This window comes from Meriones unguiculatus, chromosome 1 (genome assembly GCF_030254825.1).
Source record: "Meriones unguiculatus strain TT.TT164.6M chromosome 1, Bangor_MerUng_6.1, whole genome shotgun sequence".
NCBI classification, from domain to species: Eukaryota; Metazoa; Chordata; class Mammalia; order Rodentia; family Muridae; genus Meriones; species Meriones unguiculatus.
In genome coordinates, this window is record NC_083349.1 from 98,807,260 (window position 1) to 98,825,664 (window position 18,405).

Here is an 18,405-nt window from a genome sequence, read left to right on the forward strand (position 1 = left end):
TACATTTCAAGTAGGTGTATCTCACTGCATACAAACCATATCTCAAAACTGACAGAAATAAAAATCACTGCTAAAATAGTAATCAGCGGATTTTAATACAACAGTATAGAATTATATGGTCTCAGAGACTATATTACATCCTGTATGAAATGGCCAATTTATTAGTGCCAGTGTAATAATATTTCATGTTTGTATAGAATGTTCAGAATAGGCAGATGCACAGAGACTGAGAGTAGAACAGTGGCTGCAGAGACTGTGAATGAACAGAATGGAAAATTACTCTTGTTAATGAGTTTAGGTTGTCCTTTGCGGTGAAGACCTTAGTCTAAGTATGCGGAAAGCCACTGAGTAGTAAATGAATTTTATAGTATACTAATATGGTCCACACAGAGAAAGATATATCTACTTTAAGTATACCTTTTGGTGAGAGTTTATGCATTCATTTCTCCTTATTTAACCCTGCCATTGTCAAGATACAAAATACTTTCTTATACAAGACAATTTCTTTTTTTCTTTTATCTTTTTTCTTTTCTTTTTTTCTTTATTTTCTTTCTTTATTTTTTGAGACAAGTTTTCTCTGTATGGCTGTGGCTATCCTGGAATTCACTCTGTAGACCAGGCTGGCCTCGAACTCAGAGATCCACCTGCCTACCTGAGCACTAGGATTAAAGGCTTGCGCTGCCACTACCCAGCATTAGACAATTTCTTTATATCCTGTTCACATTAACTCTCACCATCCTCACTCCCAGAAAACCAGTTATTTTATGATACATTAATTACATCTCAATAGAAGAATTATATGGTTTTACAAAGAAAACAAAAGAATGTCAGTGTTTTGAGTAGACTATTCAAACATTCCTTCATTTTCCCATTACATGTCTGGGTAAAATTATGTATCTGGATAAAACTGTAGTATTTTTCATATACTTCAACTGAAATGTTGTATCGCCACAGATTTAATGCAGACACAGCAAGATACTATTGACCTCTGTTAAACTCTGTATTGAAGATTTGTAAAAAGAGTATGAAGATGTTCTAAAACAAAATGATTGGCTGAGAAATATATTTAATTGTATATCACTAAAAAAGAAATTTTGAAGTATTTTATTATAAGCCATTAAAATTCCTCTAAACAGATATCTTCTTATACAAAATGACTGAATTAATATTTCTTTTCATTGTCTCCACAGGATGTAGAAAATATATTTAGTCGAATAGTAGATATACATGAACTTAGTGTAAAGTTACTGGGCCATATAGAAGACACTGTAGAAATGACAGATGAAGGCAGTCCCCACCCATTAGTAGGAAGCTGTTTTGAAGACTTAGCAGAAGTAAGTATGACAATTATATAGCAAAATGAGTCTGTTTATAAGTCTACATTTGCAATAAAATGGGGTTCGTAATTCCCATTTCTAGTAAAAGTCAAGTAGTTAACTGATAAATGCATTATTTCTCCTTTCTTGTAGTCACTGTCAACATTTATTATTGTTTTCAAACAGAGAAAAAGTTATCAAACACTACAGCCAATACCAGTGTCTCACTTTGAATCTTTCACAGAAAGACCAAGCAAGCCAGTGAGTCAGTGAAAAGCTTGGCTGTAGGGCCTCACTACTTAGAGTTTACTGCACGAGCACTGCTGTTTGTTACTTGTGTGGCTCCAGGCAAGTTACTAATATTTTGCTTCTCTCTATACATTGATAAAGGATTATACATTAGCAACAGTCAAGTATTTTTTTTTGTACAGATTAAGATAACTTTCTTAGATATGTGGCTAATTCCCTTTACAAGTAAAATAATCAGTGTGTGATAGCCACATTAGTCTTTAGAACTAAAGCAATAAAGTGGCTAGAAAGCTCAGGTCCATGGCCCAGATAGTTCAGATACTATGAGAAGTCTGGTAAGCATGACTATTCAAATGCTAACCTTGAGTTAGTTTTACTAAGTATTCACTGGGAGTCATTTTGGAGTTTTTCACTCTTATTGTTTAGCCATTCTTTTATTCTAACTCTGAGCTTGTTGGAAAAAACAGGAGTGATGAACTGGGGATGTCGCCCTGTTGGGAAAGTCTCCACAGCACATGTGAGGCCCTCAGTTCAGTCCCTAGGGCCGTATGATCTGGGCATAGTGGTACATACCTTGTTACCCTGTGATCTCAGTAACAGGGAGGTGGATGCAGGAAGTATCAGAACGTCAGTGTCATTCTCAGAGCAAGTTGGGTGTCATGCTAAAGCTGTGTGAGTTCTCTATTGCTGTGCTAAAACACCATGACCAAGAGCTACTTGGAGACAAAAAGGTTTATTTGGCTGACAGGTTACAATCTATCATCAGAGAAAGCCAAAGCAGGAACCCAGAGCAGGAACTGGAAGAGACTATAAAGGAGAGCTGCTTACTGGCTTGCTCATCTTGCTTTCATACATAACCCAGAACCCGTGTCCAGTGGGTTTGGACCTTCAACATCAATCATCCATCCAGCCCAATCATTTGGGGTTATTTTTCTCAGTTGAGGTTCCCTCTTCCTATTTGATTTGTTGACAAATGACTAACCAGACAGACAAAAACAATAATGTGGGTAGGAACCTCCAGGAGAATTCAGAAACTGTCCCTAGTATAAAAGGACAGAAATGGAACAGAATAAGACAGGTTGTCTTATTTGTAGTCAATATTTATTTAGAAATATAAGAAAAATATGCTAAAAAATTATTGAAGTACACTGCAGTGTCTTAGAGAAAAGATCAGCATCTGTTACACATGCCAGAATGTAGAGCATTAAAAGCAAAAGGTTCCATGTGGTAGAAGTACTCCGTCAGAAAGTAGGGCAGGTGAGACAGCTTGACCCATACAACTGCAGTCTTGACAGCCTCAGCTCAGTCCCTGGGTGCGTCCCAGCCCTAGATTTCAACCCCTAGAACTTGGGGCAGAAAGAGAATGCAACCCCAAAGTTTGCCTTCTGACCTGTGCACACCTGTATAATAATAATAATAATAATATGATAATAATATTTTAATTATTATTATCCTAACAAGGTGTATAAGACCTTTGTTAAGAAAAATGTTAAATATTTAGGTTCATATGGAATGTACAAGTAAATGGGAGTACTGTTTCCACGGCTGGAAAAACTCAGTATTACATTGCTAGTCACCCCATTACACTGTTAGTAGCTGATGCATCAAGCTGATCCTTAATGTGTGAAGTGAAGTGTGGTCTGCCTATAACCCTAGCACTGAAGCCTAGGTTGTGTTGCAAGTTCTAGGATAGTCTGTGCTAGCACACAAGGAGATTCTATCTGCCCAGAAGAGGTGGGACAGCTGTTCGGAGGAACAGCAGATTGAGACTTGCTTTACCACATATTTAGATTTATTAAATAGTAATATCAGAGTTACTACCAGTGTAGACAAGACAGTGAAACAGAGTGGAATTACGATCTTGGCATGTTGCACAGATAGCATTCATCAGTAGAGACAGAACAAACTAATAATTAAATCAGCTGAACCAGGGTATTAAGGAAGCAGGGTGGCTTGGACGTTACCTGCCACATTGTTCCTCATGGTGTCCCGAGCTCCAGCCTCAAGTGTTCAGACCTGGTGTTCTACTAGCTCTTTCTTAAGAAGTAGTTTAAAAAAACAACATTAAAGGTGATTAATACAGAATTCGTATTATATATAAAATTATTTGTCTTATTCTTTGTCAGTACATTCTTCCACTTCTCTTCTTCCAGAATTAGCTTTCATAGATATGAATACTTGCTGGATTCTGAAGCACTGTATGTGTTTGTGTGTGTGTGTGTGTGTGTGTGTGTGTGTGTGTGTGTATGCAAATGTATTTATGTGTTTCACATGTACTAAAGGTCAGAGGACAGTTTGTGTAAGTCTGTTCTATTCTTCCAATCTGTGGGTCCTAGGAATTGAACTAAGGTTATCAGGCTTGTCAACAGGTGTCTTTACTCACTGGGCTGCCTCTGTCTCTCCTAACAGTTTTATAAATGGATAAGGCACTGGATTGAAGATGGGAAAGGTCCTATTCTCATGCTAAAATCAACATACCTATTCTGTATTGCCTCAGGAATCATCAGTATGCTTTTAGATCTAGCTATGAGATATTAATGATTGGTGATATTAATGATGGTATTTTTTTGCAGTTTGGATTAAGTTTTATGAAAACAATTTTAGATGTTAGAAACTGTTACTTCTGATTTACAAAAGTAAATGTCCAACACTAAAAATATTTTTTTACTTATTTAAATATTTTTTTACTTATTTAAATATTTTTTACCTATTTTTTACCATCCACACATGCTTCTGGTGCTCGTGGGAGCCAGAAGAGGGCATCAGATCTCCTGCAGCTAGACTTATGGATGGTTATAAGCCACTGTGGGTACTGGGAACCAAGCCTGGGTTCTTCTGCAAGAACCGACAAGTGTTCTTAGCTGCTGTGCCGTTTCTCCAGCTCCCTCCCACTATATATGAGAAAATAAATATCTAACATCAGTATGCTTTTTTTTAAAGACTTATTTTTTATGTGTAAGGGTGTCTTGCATGTGTGCACAGATATCCATATCCATGCATGCTGGGATGGGTCCCCTGGAACTGGAATTACAGATAGTTTTGAGCTGCCAGGTGGGTGCTAGAATAACAGCCAGTGCTCTTCCTTAAGTGCTGAGCCATTTCTCCAGACCCGTTAACGTCAGTATTCTAAATGGTCATGTCTTATGTACCTAGTTATACACACCTACCATCTGTTGTCCAGGTGACGCTGTGCTGTTCTCTAGAGCCAAGTATGCCCACTCCAAGGACAACTAGCTCCACTGGAACCCTCAGCAGAGAAGCACCAGTGCACACATTCACTCTGTTACTCAGAAGGAAGAACTAATGTATTCTTTCACTTGAGAATATTAGAGTTATTCTATTAAAAGTATAACCACTCGATTTTCATTTGGAGTCTTTAAAAGGAGTATGTTTCTGTAGATAAATGTTTGTAATTTAATATTTTGTGTGGTAGGTCGTTTCTATTTTACCTTGGAGAAGGATCACTTATGATTATTTTTACTTTATTGTCTTTATTTCTTAAGGAACTGGCATTTGACCCATATGAATCATATGCTCGGGACATTTTACGGCCTGGATTCCATGACCGCTTCCTTAGTCAGTTATCAAAGCCTGGGGCAGCACTTTATTTGCAGGTACAGTGACTGTTAAATCAAATTGCATGATGTCAGAGAAGTAAACTAAAATTTAAATCACTTCCTTTTTTAGTCAATAGGCGAAGGCTTCAAAGAAGCTGTTCAGTATGTCTTGCCCCGGCTGCTGCTCGCCCCTGTGTACCACTGTCTGCATTACTTTGAACTTCTGAAGGTAAGGAAACACTCATTGTTACCTATAAAGCATTCAGGTGACGTTGCTGCCACTTCACTTGTTATGTGAGTCTCCACATACTTTAGTGTGTATTCATTTTCTTTGTGCAGCTGAGAAGCAATTTTAAGTAAATCTCCAAAAGAATATCATGTTTTCTCTGACTTCACTACCAAACTGTAAAGCAATTGCCAAATTTTATTTTTAATCACGTGGCCTTTTTGCTTAAATGGGTAATTTTTGAAATATATATATCCGAGTCTCCATTTGAGGACCTTAACATTTGCTGGGACTCTCATCAGGGGCCCAATATGAAAATACAGCTAAAGTAATAAAGACTGTTCAATAAATTTTCATAGTTCAGCTTTGCAATCGTGTCTGTTAAACTCACTATTGTAGAAGCAGTGAATTTGTATACTAGTGAAAACTCTCCATTTGATTATCTTTCAAAATATTAAGTAATGAAATTTTATATAAGTAGCTATATAAAACTTTAAAAATTATTAATTTATAAGTAAAAGTAAGAAGCTTTGATGAGGATTTGAAAGGCTAAAAAATCCGAGCAGCATAATAATAAAAATGAAAGGCTGGCAAAATGGCACTGTGGGAGGCAGTTGTCACACAAGCATCACAACTGGAATTTGATCCCTGGAGCTCACATCAAGGTGGAAAGAGAAAACTGCTACCACAAAGTTGTTTTTGACCTTATGTACGTGAATGCTCATACATGTACACACACACACATACACACGTACACACACGTACACAAAGGAAACTTAAGGGATGGAAGATGGCTTTTTTTTTTAGACAGGGTTTCTCTGTGTAGCCTTGGTTGTCCTGGACTTGCTTTGAACTCACAGTGATCCGCCTGCCTCTGTCCCAGAGTGCTGGGATTATAGACATGCACCACCACACCTGGCTCACTTGCTGCTCTTTAGAGACCCTGCGTCCAGTTTCTAGCATGCACGCTGGGCAGCTAACAAACCACCTGTAACTCCAGCTTCAGGGATACCCAGTGCTTCCTCTGCCCCCTGTGGGTCCCTATACACATGGCCTACAAACAGACACATAATTCAAAATAGTTTTTTAAAGGAAAAGGTTAGTTGGTTATTGTTGCTCTTTCTTGGAGTTGCTCTTAACTTGGAGCTGTCCTGAATTCAGCCCACTGGGGGCACAGAGTTCACCTTGTATCAAAATTAGCAGAAAGGCCAGTGGGGTCCTACTTGCCCCCAAGCCCGATTACTGGAGGTTGACTCCTGGGTCACATGGTGGGAGGAGAGACCTGACTTCTGTAAACTGCCCTTCTCACCTGCCTCCATACCTGCACACGCACATGCACGCACACTTGCTCTCTCTCACTCTAGATCACTTATGTTTTTTGTTTTTTGTTTTTTTTAAGAGAATACTATTTAAAATAATCTGGGTATGAGGGATCAAACCTACAATAACCAGCACTTGAGAAACTGAGGCAGGTGGATGACTGTGAATTTGAGGCCAGACACAGCTACACAGAGTGTTCTAAGTCAGTCTGGGCAACAGTAGATGAGACTTTGACTTGAGGTGGTTTTACTATACAGATAATTAGGATTTCCAGAAATTATAGCTGTGGTAATAAAAATTTAAGAACATCCTTCAGGACTTTAGAACTTAACATTTGTCTACTGCATGTATATCCCTGATTCATATTAGGGCTTAAATTACACTGCAAAGTGAATGGTATAAGGCATGGATAGTGCACGGCACAGAAAACTAATACACAGACTGAGTTTTTTCTTTCTGGATTCTTTCAGCATTAAAGCACTACATGCATTTTTATTTTGCATGTTTATACACAAGTACATGTACACACAACTTGCAAAACTGGTTCCCTCCTGCCATCATTTGTGGCTCCTAGGGATTAAACTTAAACTCTTGTATCTATCAAGTCCTCTTACCAGTCTGACTTGTACTTGAATTTGTATTTGTTGGTATGTTGTTCAGCTTATTTTCATTGAGTAGAATTTTCAAAGTGTATTATCGTATATGTATGGATAGGTGATACATATTTATGTGTGTGTGAGAGAAGTCATCATTGGGTCTTACCACCTTATCACTTTACTTCTGTGGCTCTGACAGGGTCTCTTATTGAACCTAGAACTTGCCAATTCAGCTAGAATTGCTGGCCAGCCATTTTTATGAGTCTGCCTGTCTCCACCTCACCAGTGCTGACATTACAGCTGCCTGATTTGTTTGTTTGTTTTTTAAAGGCAAGATCTATGTAGCCCTGGCTGTCCTGAAATCAAAACTTACAAACCTAGGTTACAAACCATAATCTATCTGTGTGTAGAGCAGGGTTTGGAGTTCTGTAGATACTGAATTCTGCATCTGCTAATGGTGTGGCTGAGAAAAGGCACTTTACTTTATTGGTTTCCTTGATTACAGAATGCTTATTTCACTGGTTAGTACCATCAGCCTAAAACATTGTATTTGTAAAGGTTACTTCATGAATGGTAATGAACACAAACACTTGATTGTCTTCATCACTAGAGATGTTTCTTATTGTCATAACAGTCTTCGTTGACCACATGCCCCACTCCCGCCTGCCAGATCTCTGCTTCTTTTCTGTATTCACTGTCATTGTTGGCCAGCTTGGGCCCCACCCGTCACATCATCTTTGATTCTTCTCTCTACCTTACTGGCAGCTCTTCTGATTTAACATTTAGAAATGATGCTGTATTCAGCCACATGTGTCCACTTGTAAGGACATCACCATCATATTCCATGTCTAGACACAACACCACCTTCCTTATTTGGTCTTTGTACTTCCTGGAACTCTCAGATTGAAAGGTACAGTTGGTTCCCTGGCTCCTGCAACAGGAAGTGTGAATTCTTGAGCTTCCCTGCTGCTGTCTTTTAATTTCATCTCAGTAGTTAGTCCTGTCCATGAGCTTCAGCAGCCCTGGATATGCCAGTTCATTGCAGGGAGGTGTTTGTTTCCTCTTGCTCCCATTGGCTTGGTGGAATTCCTTTCTCTAGCCTCCTTTTTTATTGGGAGTTTGTTCAAATACTGGCTTCCTATCAAATATTCCTTTCCTTCATAGGCTTATCTGTCCATTAAGCTTCTTATTCTCTTCAAACCTCTTTGTAGAACTTGTCACATTTTTATTGTCTGTCTTTCTTCAGACAGTATGTTCCCTGAGAAAAAAGAGCAAAGCCTATATACGCCTTTGAATTCTCATGGCTAGCATAGCACTTGGCATTTAAATAATTTGAATCATTTATTAAATGCTTATTAAACAATGAGTAATAAAATATAAATTTTCTTAGAATTCCTACCAATGTGTTGTATTTTAAAAGAATTTTAATTTTAGATTTTATGTATACATGTTTATTTGGGGAACTTAGAATGTCTTAAACTTTACAAATTTATAGAACAGAATTTTGCTGTTAATTGCATGATACTGTCAGACTAAATGATTCCTAGAGGTTGGGAGGAAGAGATTTTTCAGTGGATTCGAAAATTCAGTTAGAAGTGATGAAGGAAAGTATTAAATTTTAGTGTTAATTGGAATATTAAATATTAATTGTTAATTATTTAATATTAAATGTTAAAATAAATTTAATAAGCTTATTCAGAAAAATTTAAATCACATAGAAGTGGGGGTTGAGCTGAAGGCCTCTGCCTAACTTTTAGATAGGATACTAACACATGTTGCCTAGATAACGTAGGAAGATAAAGGAAATAGACTTCTGACTTCATTAGCATTTAAGTTTGCTAAAGTGTTGCGCTTTTTTTTTGTAAATTTGCTCTTTAAATGGAGTATTTGTCACACTCCTTGAAGAAAAAATGACCTTGGTTGCCAGCTGTTAAGGTCTTACTTGTTTACAGTGGACTGACACTGTGACTCCTGTCACTCAGAAAATGTGGCTTGTAGGTGGGGATCTTAAAGGCCACCTCTCGATGAATACATGGTAAGATTACAACATTACAGCTCACTGGAAAAGCCAAGTGGAAATTGTAATTAAGGCTAGACCCTCTTAAGCCTTAGCTAGGGCCAGTCCCACATTAGCAGAGAGTTCTCCTGCCAGTCTGAGTGTCTGTGTGAATCCCTCACTGGACTGGGTCTTTTTCTCATAACAGAAGGAATAAATTCAAGAGATCTATTTCGGTCTAGTGTAGAACATGCTTCCAGCATCCCAGGCCCAGAACAAAGACTCAAGGCCAGCCTTAGCTACAGAGTAAGATCTTAACTCAAAATGGAAAAAAAAAAACCAACCCATATATATATACATACACATGCATACATACATACACACATACATGTGTATATATTATGGCAAGTACAGCAAATAATAATATTGTGTAGTTTAGAATATTGCTGAGAGAGGGTTTTAAGAATTTACATCTGAGAAACATTTGGCAGCACATATTATTAAATATCTTGTTTTATCAAGTACCATGTTATATACCATAAATATATACAATTTTTACTTGTCAATTAAAAAGTAAATTTTTTCTTTTTTTTAAGTGTACCTCACCATGCCCAACAGTTCATAACTCTTTATTATTTATACAGTGTTCCGCCTGCATGTATGCATACACACCAGAGGAGGGCACCAGATCTCATAGATGGTTATGAGCCACCATGTAGTTGCTGGGAATTGAACTCAGAACCTCTGGAAGAACAGACCAGATTTATAGTCCAGAATTACATTGGCCAAGATTCTGAGTATTAGTGAATCAGTTCAACCAAAAGGTTGAACAACTTCAGTTACTATCTCTTTGCAGAATGCTGCTGGGTCCATGTAATTTAAGGGAAAGTAGGTTTCTTTCATTTAAAAAAAAGTATTACATACATATTTATGTATATAATATGTATATATTAATATTTTCTAAAGCTGCTATGCCACAGTATAAACTTAGCGGCTGAAAAGCAACAGTAGTTTATTCTTTTCATTCTAGAGGCAGTCCTCAGGTGTCAACAAAGCCTGCATCTGTAAGGGTCTCGGAAAGAGTCCTTGCTTGGCCCTGAGGAGGCTGCAGCCCTCCAGGCTCTCCTTGGCTTCACAGAGCCTCCCTCTGGGCTTCCCCTCCACCTGCGTCAGGTGCACCACTTCCCGCTCTCTGTGTCAGCGTCCAGCCCGCCCTTTCCTTTTTTGTACAAAGTCACTAGGTTAGTGGGTCTCAGGTTCAGTCAGAATCTAGCATGATTTCATTTGATTAAACCTGCAAAGACCTTATTTCTAAATAGGTCTTTCATTTCCTCTGAGTTAACTGTGTACACAGTGAAAAGGTCTTTGAACTGACAGTCATGACTCTTAGGTTTGGTCTTGCCTGCATGTTCATTTAGTAAATGGTATTTATTTTATATTATGTTGGGGAAAAGTACTTTCTAGAAAGAAAATCAAGAAAATCATTATTTTGTATGCTTTTTTTTTTAGGGAAGCCATTCTAACTATTCTATGTTTACTGATTAAATTGAACCCATAAAATTATACAGCTTGCAGGTGGGGAAATGGATGTAACTTAGTAGTGGAATGTCTGTCTACTGTGAACAAAAACCTGGGTTCAGTCCCTAGTACCACAAAAACCAAGAACCTTAAAATTAAATTAAATACCATATGCAGTTTATTTTGTGTAAAAACAGTCAAGTTTTATTCTTCAAAATATTTCCTTGAATACCATTTTTCTTTGTAGTACTTATATCGTCTGTCTTGTAAAGTTTCCGTGGAGTTTCTCTGAACATGTACATTATAACTTCCTTGGCTTTGCTTCTTTCTGTTTGTCGGGGTAAGGGAAAATCCTTCTCTTCAGTGCAGACTGGCGTAAAGCTTACCGTGTAGCCCAGCTAGCTTTAAAACTGTGATCTTTCTGCCTGAGACTCTCAAGTGCTGGATTAGTTAGGAGCCACCACACCTGGCTTCCCCACTACTTATGTCTAGGGAACCGAAAAAGTAATCAAGGGTTTGAGTAGCTCCTTTCCTATGAAAAGCAAATTTTGTCATCTGTATAGGAATACACATTTATTATGCTTTAGGATGAGTCCTTAGAGGGGCAGTGTCTGTGCAGTGTAATCTCAGGAGAGTACGCTTGACAGGTTCAGTGTGCACTGTTAGGAGCGGTTGCCTATGGAAAAGAATGAGAATGCTTCTTTGCCATCATTTACATGATTGCTACTGCTTTGTTTCTGTGGCAGGAATAAGCCACCTCTTTAAGGATAAATTATTTTGCATTACTTTCCAGTTTAAATCAACTTCAATAAAAAGAGAATGCACATTCAGAAAGGTCTTTATTATGTGTGTGATGACCACACACCTTATCCCAGCACATGGAAGACAAGCAGGTCAAACTCTGAGTTTGAGGCTACCCTGGTCTACATAGTGAGACTCTTGTCTAAAAAAAAAAAAAAAAAAAAGCACCGTTACACTGAAATGTTGGATGCTTGCCATGAAGGAAATAAGAACATTTAAATATATTTCATCAGAAAATGTAAAGGGTTCAAAAGCTTTGGGGCTGGGCTGTACCTATGCTGATAGAGGGCTTTTCTAGCCCTGGGTTCCATCCCCAGCACTGTATAAACTAGACATGGTGACACAAACCTGTAATCCCAACCCTTAGGAAGACAGCTGAGAGTTCAAGGCCACACAAAGGCATGCAAGGTCCCTGTCTCAGAAGAAAGAAAGGAAGAAAAAGGGGAAAAAATTTTGGGTTTGTGCTTTTAAAAATACTAACAGTGAGCAGGGCATGGTGGCACACACTTGTAACCCCAGCATTCGGGAAGGCAGAAGCAGGTGAATCTCTATGAGTTCGAGGCCAGCCTGGTCTATAAAGTGAGTCTGGGTCAGCCAGGGCTACACAGAGAAACCCTAAGACTCTGAAGCATGAAACATTTTTTAAATAGAAAATCAGTGCATCTCTAAGCATTTTTTTTTTTTTTTTTGTATTGGCTTGATATTAGAATCTTGCACATTAGGTATATTGGCTGGTTGGTTAAACAAAACAAAATAACAAAATAAAACAAAAACAAAGACAGGAGCGCTCTTCCAGAAGACAAGAGTTTAGTTCTCAGCATCCCTGTATGGTGGTTCAGAGATACCTGTAACTCCCAACACTCTCATCTGCCTCTGAGGACACTGCACTCACGTGCACAAGTCCACACACACCCAGGCATACAATTAAAACTGTATCTATAATCAGGACAAAATACAAAGGGAGCAATTTTCTTCCTATTGTCAAATCATGCTCTGTATGCCCTTGACTTGAATGTTTCTGGACTTTACATTTTTAAAGACTTCTTTTTGTTTTACATTTATTTATTTAGGAAGGAGTAAGCAGAGGAATTGGGGGTGGGAGACAACGTGTTTTTGGCAGTTTGAGAACAACCTGAGGGAGTCAGTTTTCTCCTTCTTCCATGTGGGTGCTTAGGATAGAACTGAGGTCATCAGGCTTGAGAGCAGCTTGACTTCACAAACGCTTACCAACCCTTATCAGTATACTTCAGAGTATCACTGTGCCTAGGGCCGTGCTAAATCCTATGGGAGCTAGAAGAAGTTCTGTGCTGTCTCTTTTCAGGAAAAGGAAATGCTGGGTGCATACATGTTACTGCTTGTTTCAAGGTTCAACATGTTTTTTCAATAGTGGCTCCTCATGCTTTTTCACATGGAAAACTTGTTAACATGTTAATACAGATAGTGATACACAAAAAGAAAAGTAAGATCTTTTGAGACAGGCTCTGGTTATGGAGCTCAGACCTCAGACTCCCACATGCTGGAATGTATGCATGGACTGCCAAACCTTACAAGAACAACAGCTGCTGCTTTTTGATTGTTTGTTTCTCAGAGACAGTGTCTCAGGTATCTGAGGCGCCTCTTCCTCCTGAGTACTGGGATTAGAGGTACTCATATCTGGATTATATGGTGTCAGAGAATAGAACTCAGGGCTTTCTTTATAGATGCTAGGTAAACACTACCAGGCTTTCTCCTCAGCCCAGAAAAACTCTTCAAAAAATAAAGTTAGGAGCTGGAGAGGTGGCTTAATTGTTAAGAACCCTTGTTGGACCCAAGTTCCACTCCCAGCACCCGCATAGTAGGTCACAACCATTTGCAACTCCAGTTCTAGGGCATCTGACATTCTCTTCTGACCTTTGTGGGCATGGAGCACTCACACAGTACACTTTCATACATGCAGGCAGCATTCATACACATAAAATAAATCTAAAAAATATACAGCTGTAGAACATTTAAAATTACTCAAGTAGGAAAAGTTGAATCAGCATTAATTTTATCCTTGAATAAAGTGGTTATTGCTCCACCTTTTCACAGCAGTTAGAAGAAAAGAGTGAAGACCAAGAAGACAAAGAGTGTGTGAAACAAGCCATAACAGCCCTGCTTAATGTCCAAAGTGGCATAGAAAAAATTTGCTCCAAAAGTCTTGCAAAACGAAGACTGAGGTGAATATTCCCGCTTTAAAGCCTCTTCCTTTCTACCCTGAAAGCTATGCTACAGACTCAGGGGCTTCAGCTCCCTCCTCGAGTAAACAATGAAGAAAACGGTGTTAGTGACAAGCTTCGTTTTTCAGAGGAAGTGACATCAAAGCCAGGAGAATTTGTTATTGTTTGAAAAACCTTTCATATTTGTGCATTTTCCCTGTATACTCCCAGACAAGACCTCCTGAGGAGCAGCTGGTGAGCTGAAGGAGACAGAGCAAAGTGTTCCGGGTAGATTTATGTCAGCGTCATTGTTATGTCAAAGTCAGATTAGAAATGTTCTTTGGGTTGGGAATTATAAAACTCGAGACATTAATTCAGTTAGCAGATCTTCTGCTTTCCTAATTGTAACATGTGCTTTTACTTTTGAGTCCTGTGCATTTAAAAATACTTACAATTTACTTTCATCTCTTAATTTTTTTTTTTTTTGGCTGTACTGGGCTACTTTTTGATGTTTATCTTTCTAAATATTTAGTATTCAGAGTAGAAGTAATAATTTTGTACCTAAATTTATATAGTTGAATATCACTGTTATTTTTATAACTATGAAAATTTTTCTGTGCTGTTTTAATTTCCGTAGTTGTATAATTCCATATATTATTTGGGAAAATAGTAAACACCATGTCAGTAATGTTTTAAGTTATATTTTGCACTGTCACTTTATCAGCATGAACTCTAAATTCTGTTTTCTGTGTACTAATAGTGTCTTTTCCTTTGCCCCAGTGAGTCTGCATGTCGGTTTTATAGCCAACAGATGAAGGGGAAACAACTAGCAATCAAGAAAATGAGCGAGATTCAGAAGAACATTGACGGTTGGGAGGGAAAAGACATTGGACAGTGTTGCAATGAGTTCATAATGGAAGGAACTCTTACACGTGTAGGAGCCAAACACGAGAGACACATATTTCTCTTCGATGGCCTAATGATTTGCTGTAAATCAAATCATGGGCAGCCAAGACTTCCTGGTGCTAGCAATGCAGAATATCGTCTTAAAGAAAAGTTTTTTATGCGAAAGGTACAAATTAATGATAAAGATGACACCAGTGAATACAAACATGCTTTTGAAATAATTCTGAAAGATGGAAATAGTGTTATATTTTCTGCCAAGTCAGCTGAAGAGAAAAACAACTGGATGGCAGCACTGATATCTTTGCAGTACCGGAGTACTCTGGAGAGAATGCTTGATGTAACAATGCTGCAGGAGGAGAAGGAGGAGCAGATGAGGCTGCCTAGTGCTGATGTGTACAGGTTTGCAGAGCCAGACTCCGAGGAGAACATTCTGTTTGAAGAGAACGTGCAGCCCAAGGCTGGGATTCCAATTATCAAAGCAGGGACTGTGATTAAGCTGATTGAGAGGCTTACATACCATATGTATGCAGGTAAGAAACATAAATTAGCTTTTACTGTGTTTTCCTGACTAAGCTGATTGATTTGATGGGTGGGTTATTATGCCTGAAATAGAAAACTAAAAGCAAGCAAAGAGTTCTTTAATAGAGAAGCTTTGTATTTCTTTGAAGTTTTTACTTTTTATATTATATTTACAAAAGAGAAAGGGTCACTTGACTAAAGTTACACATTAAAAAGCAGTGGAAACAAGACTGAGTATCAACATGAGTGTCCAAAAGTTTCTACTCCTATATTATTTTTTTCTTATTCTATAACTAGGTTATAAACTAAGTGAAATTTTAAGTATTCACCCATCATCAGAATTGTGCTGGTAGCAAAAATATATACAGCATTGCCTTTTCTTAGTCTCCATTCCTACATCTGTTTAGGAAATCTGGAAGCTCTTTCCATTTTCAGTATTTTGTTCTTATTGTTACTTATGCAAACATTTCTACCTTAGTGGGTTTTAAAGACAACCTAGAAAGGCACTAGCAGAATGAAATACAGTGGTTAAGAAGAGGGGCCAGCTTACGGTGGGGCACACAGTGGGGAGTCTGATAATTGTCATTGCAGAATTGTGACGGGGCAGAGAGCACTGAATTCACACTTTGCTCTTCACCAGATCAAAGTCGTTTATGTCTCAGAACCATTGTTTTCATCTCAAAAATTAACATCAAATAGCTGCCTTACTGTGGTGTTGGAAAGCACATATCAAACAGTGAATGTAAAAGCTACTTAAATTCAAATTTTCAAAGAATGTTTTTTTCTTTAAAAGATATGTGTGATTTAAAATCAGTATAACTCATAATATGGTATTCTTAAATACCTGAGTATGAAAATTAACCTCTATCCCCATACTTCTCATTTAAATATGTTCATATTTTTAGGAAATATATGTTTCTGAATAAAAAATTTACTTTCCTATTTTTTCAAAAGTCTTCTAAGTGGATTCTGTTTCCTTTAGAAGGTATTTTCCTGCTAGTGAGGTTAGCCTTTTAAAAATATTCATTAGTTTTCCTGTTTTGTAAAACTGAATAGCATTTAACAAGGCCTTTTCATTCAACTTATTAAACATACAGACAGAGTTTATATAGCTGGAAACTACCAAAGGGAGAGAAGTTAAATTTGAGAAATACTTTTATTAGTGATCTCAAACCACTTTATAATGTCATAGTTGCAATTACCTATCTATCTCTGGGATAGATAAGCTAGGTTTAGTTTGGCTTTCAGTTATTTGGACTCTTTGAGGGCCTTTTCCATAGTAAAATGATCATATTTTCCAAAAGTGAGTTTTACAAGTGATTTGGCTTTTCTGAACATATATTTTTCAGAGGTAGTGCACAGGAGCTGAAAACACACTGATTAAGAAGAGAAGCCTTATCTGTGGTTCCAATTTTACTATAAATTTTTACCAAGTAATGTCTATAGTCAGTGTGTTTATTTTATTACTCAAAAATTAAAAAAATAAAATAAAATAAAATTTAAGCTGCCCAGTAGTTATAGAAAAGATAAATAGGCTACCTTTTTTTTAAACATATAAAGCTGTTTTAAAAACAGTTTTCAGTAACTGTTCTTTATGACTTTTCTATTCATGTGATCTTCATCAACCTTCTATATACTGTTTAAAATTACAAAATTATAAAAATATTTAAATAACCCAAAATTAGTGGATTTTAAATACTCTTTATTTTTTTTTGTATTTATCTTGTCACATTGTCTTTGCTTTTAAATCCTTGTGAATTTAAATCTGTTCATTTTATCCTCAATACTGTTTGCTTGTTTGTTTTTTAAGAAAAGGACAAAGCAAAACCCATGTAAGTTCAATGAATTTGAACTAGATGGTAATACTGCAGTGTCCTGAGGACTGATGTGTGGCCCTGAGTAGTTTTTTGAGGGATGGTGTTTGTACACTATTTAGAGTAAATTATTTCTTGTATTTTACCTCTGGTTTTTAAGGACAGAGTTTAATTTTCTCTACAACATAGTTAGTGATGATCACTGGAGACTCAATAAAACAAGCTGTCCTTTTTTCTATCAAAAGTCAATTGTTAATTCTATATTATAAAATCTGTTATCTTTGTGTAACATTTCTGTAATTTTTAAACTGCTATATTTGACAGAACTAGTTCATGATTAGCAGTTATAAGTTACAACTGATTTATTTATTTAGACAGATCTTTTTTTAAATTGAGTATACATTTAAGAATACTTCAGTAAGCTGATAGGTTTTATGTGGTCCAGCAGTTTTTATTCCTTATGTGTGTAATCCTACCAAGGGTCTACGTTTGTCTGTCATGTTATCGTAACACATCTGATGGCACACTGCTGTCAATTTTTAGATTTTGCATGAATTAATAATTTGCATCTTTTTAAATATAATTAAATTTCTAACTTTATGCAATTTTTTATGAAATTAAGTTTACTGATATTTAATGAGATTATTTTAATTTAAAAAAAATTTTTTATGTGTGTGTCTGCACCGTGGTATGCAATGCCCGTGGAGTCCAGAGGAGGGCGTCAGATTCCCTGGGGCTTGAGTTACGGATTTGTTAAAAATCAAACGCAGGCTCTCTAGAAGAGCAGCCAGTGCTCTTTAACCTTGGAGTCATTGCTTCAGTCTATGTTTTACTTTTTAAATTAAAAAAAATTTGAACCTTCCAATATTTAAAAAAAGTCAATATTATAACTAAATTTTTGATATCTTGTTTTGTCCTGTTTTGAAATTTAATTAAATATTTTGTCTGATAAATATGTTACTGGTATAGCTGAAATCCACTAATGACTTTATGAGTTGTGAGCTCACAGTACATGAAATTACTGATATGAGTTAACTAGCCATTCTTTGACGTCTGTGAGTCTTTACTTGCAGTATAGGATTGTTTTTAATAGATCAACTACTCCCTAAAGCCCATTATTGGCTTATTATGGCTGTATGAAATATGCACTTGATAGACACCCATGGATTTGTAAGGCATCAAAGTAGTATTATAGGGTCTCCCCAGCTGAGTGTACGTTAAGTTCTCTCTACAATGGCAACAGATACAGTTATCGCTTGTGAGATTATTTTATAAGCTTATTTTACTTTTTAAAAAAAGATTTAAAAATGTTTATGTGTATGTTTATGCACCATATGTTTGCAGTGCCAGTGTAAGTGATGTGAACTGTACTCTGTGTTTTCCTTTTATCAGAAAAATTTTTGATTTGGT

At 37.0% G+C, this 18,405-nt stretch overlaps 2 protein-coding genes across 3 annotated transcripts in view; one reads left to right on the forward strand and one right to left on the reverse strand.

Annotated features, from left to right (window-relative positions):
• Sos1 (SOS Ras/Rac guanine nucleotide exchange factor 1) overlaps window positions 1-18,405 on the forward strand; it is a 78,633-nt gene that overhangs the window by 29,525 nt on the left and 30,703 nt on the right. For both annotated transcript variants that reach the window (XM_021634352.2, XM_021634354.2), the window contains exons 6-10: window positions 1,191-1,334; window positions 5,069-5,179; window positions 5,253-5,351; window positions 13,650-13,777; window positions 14,537-15,192. In XM_021634352.2, coding sequence (XP_021490027.1) covers window positions 1,191-1,334; window positions 5,069-5,179; window positions 5,253-5,351; window positions 13,650-13,777; window positions 14,537-15,192 — 1,138 coding nt within the window. The remainder of the gene's footprint in view (window positions 1-1,190; window positions 1,335-5,068; window positions 5,180-5,252; window positions 5,352-13,649; window positions 13,778-14,536; window positions 15,193-18,405) is intronic.
• Arhgef33 (Rho guanine nucleotide exchange factor 33) overlaps window positions 11,591-18,405 on the reverse strand; it is a 121,691-nt gene continuing 114,876 nt past the window's right edge. The window contains exon 18 of the transcript XR_009584497.1: window positions 11,591-11,721. The gene's annotated coding sequence lies outside the window, so the exon portion shown is untranslated. The remainder of the gene's footprint in view (window positions 11,722-18,405) is intronic.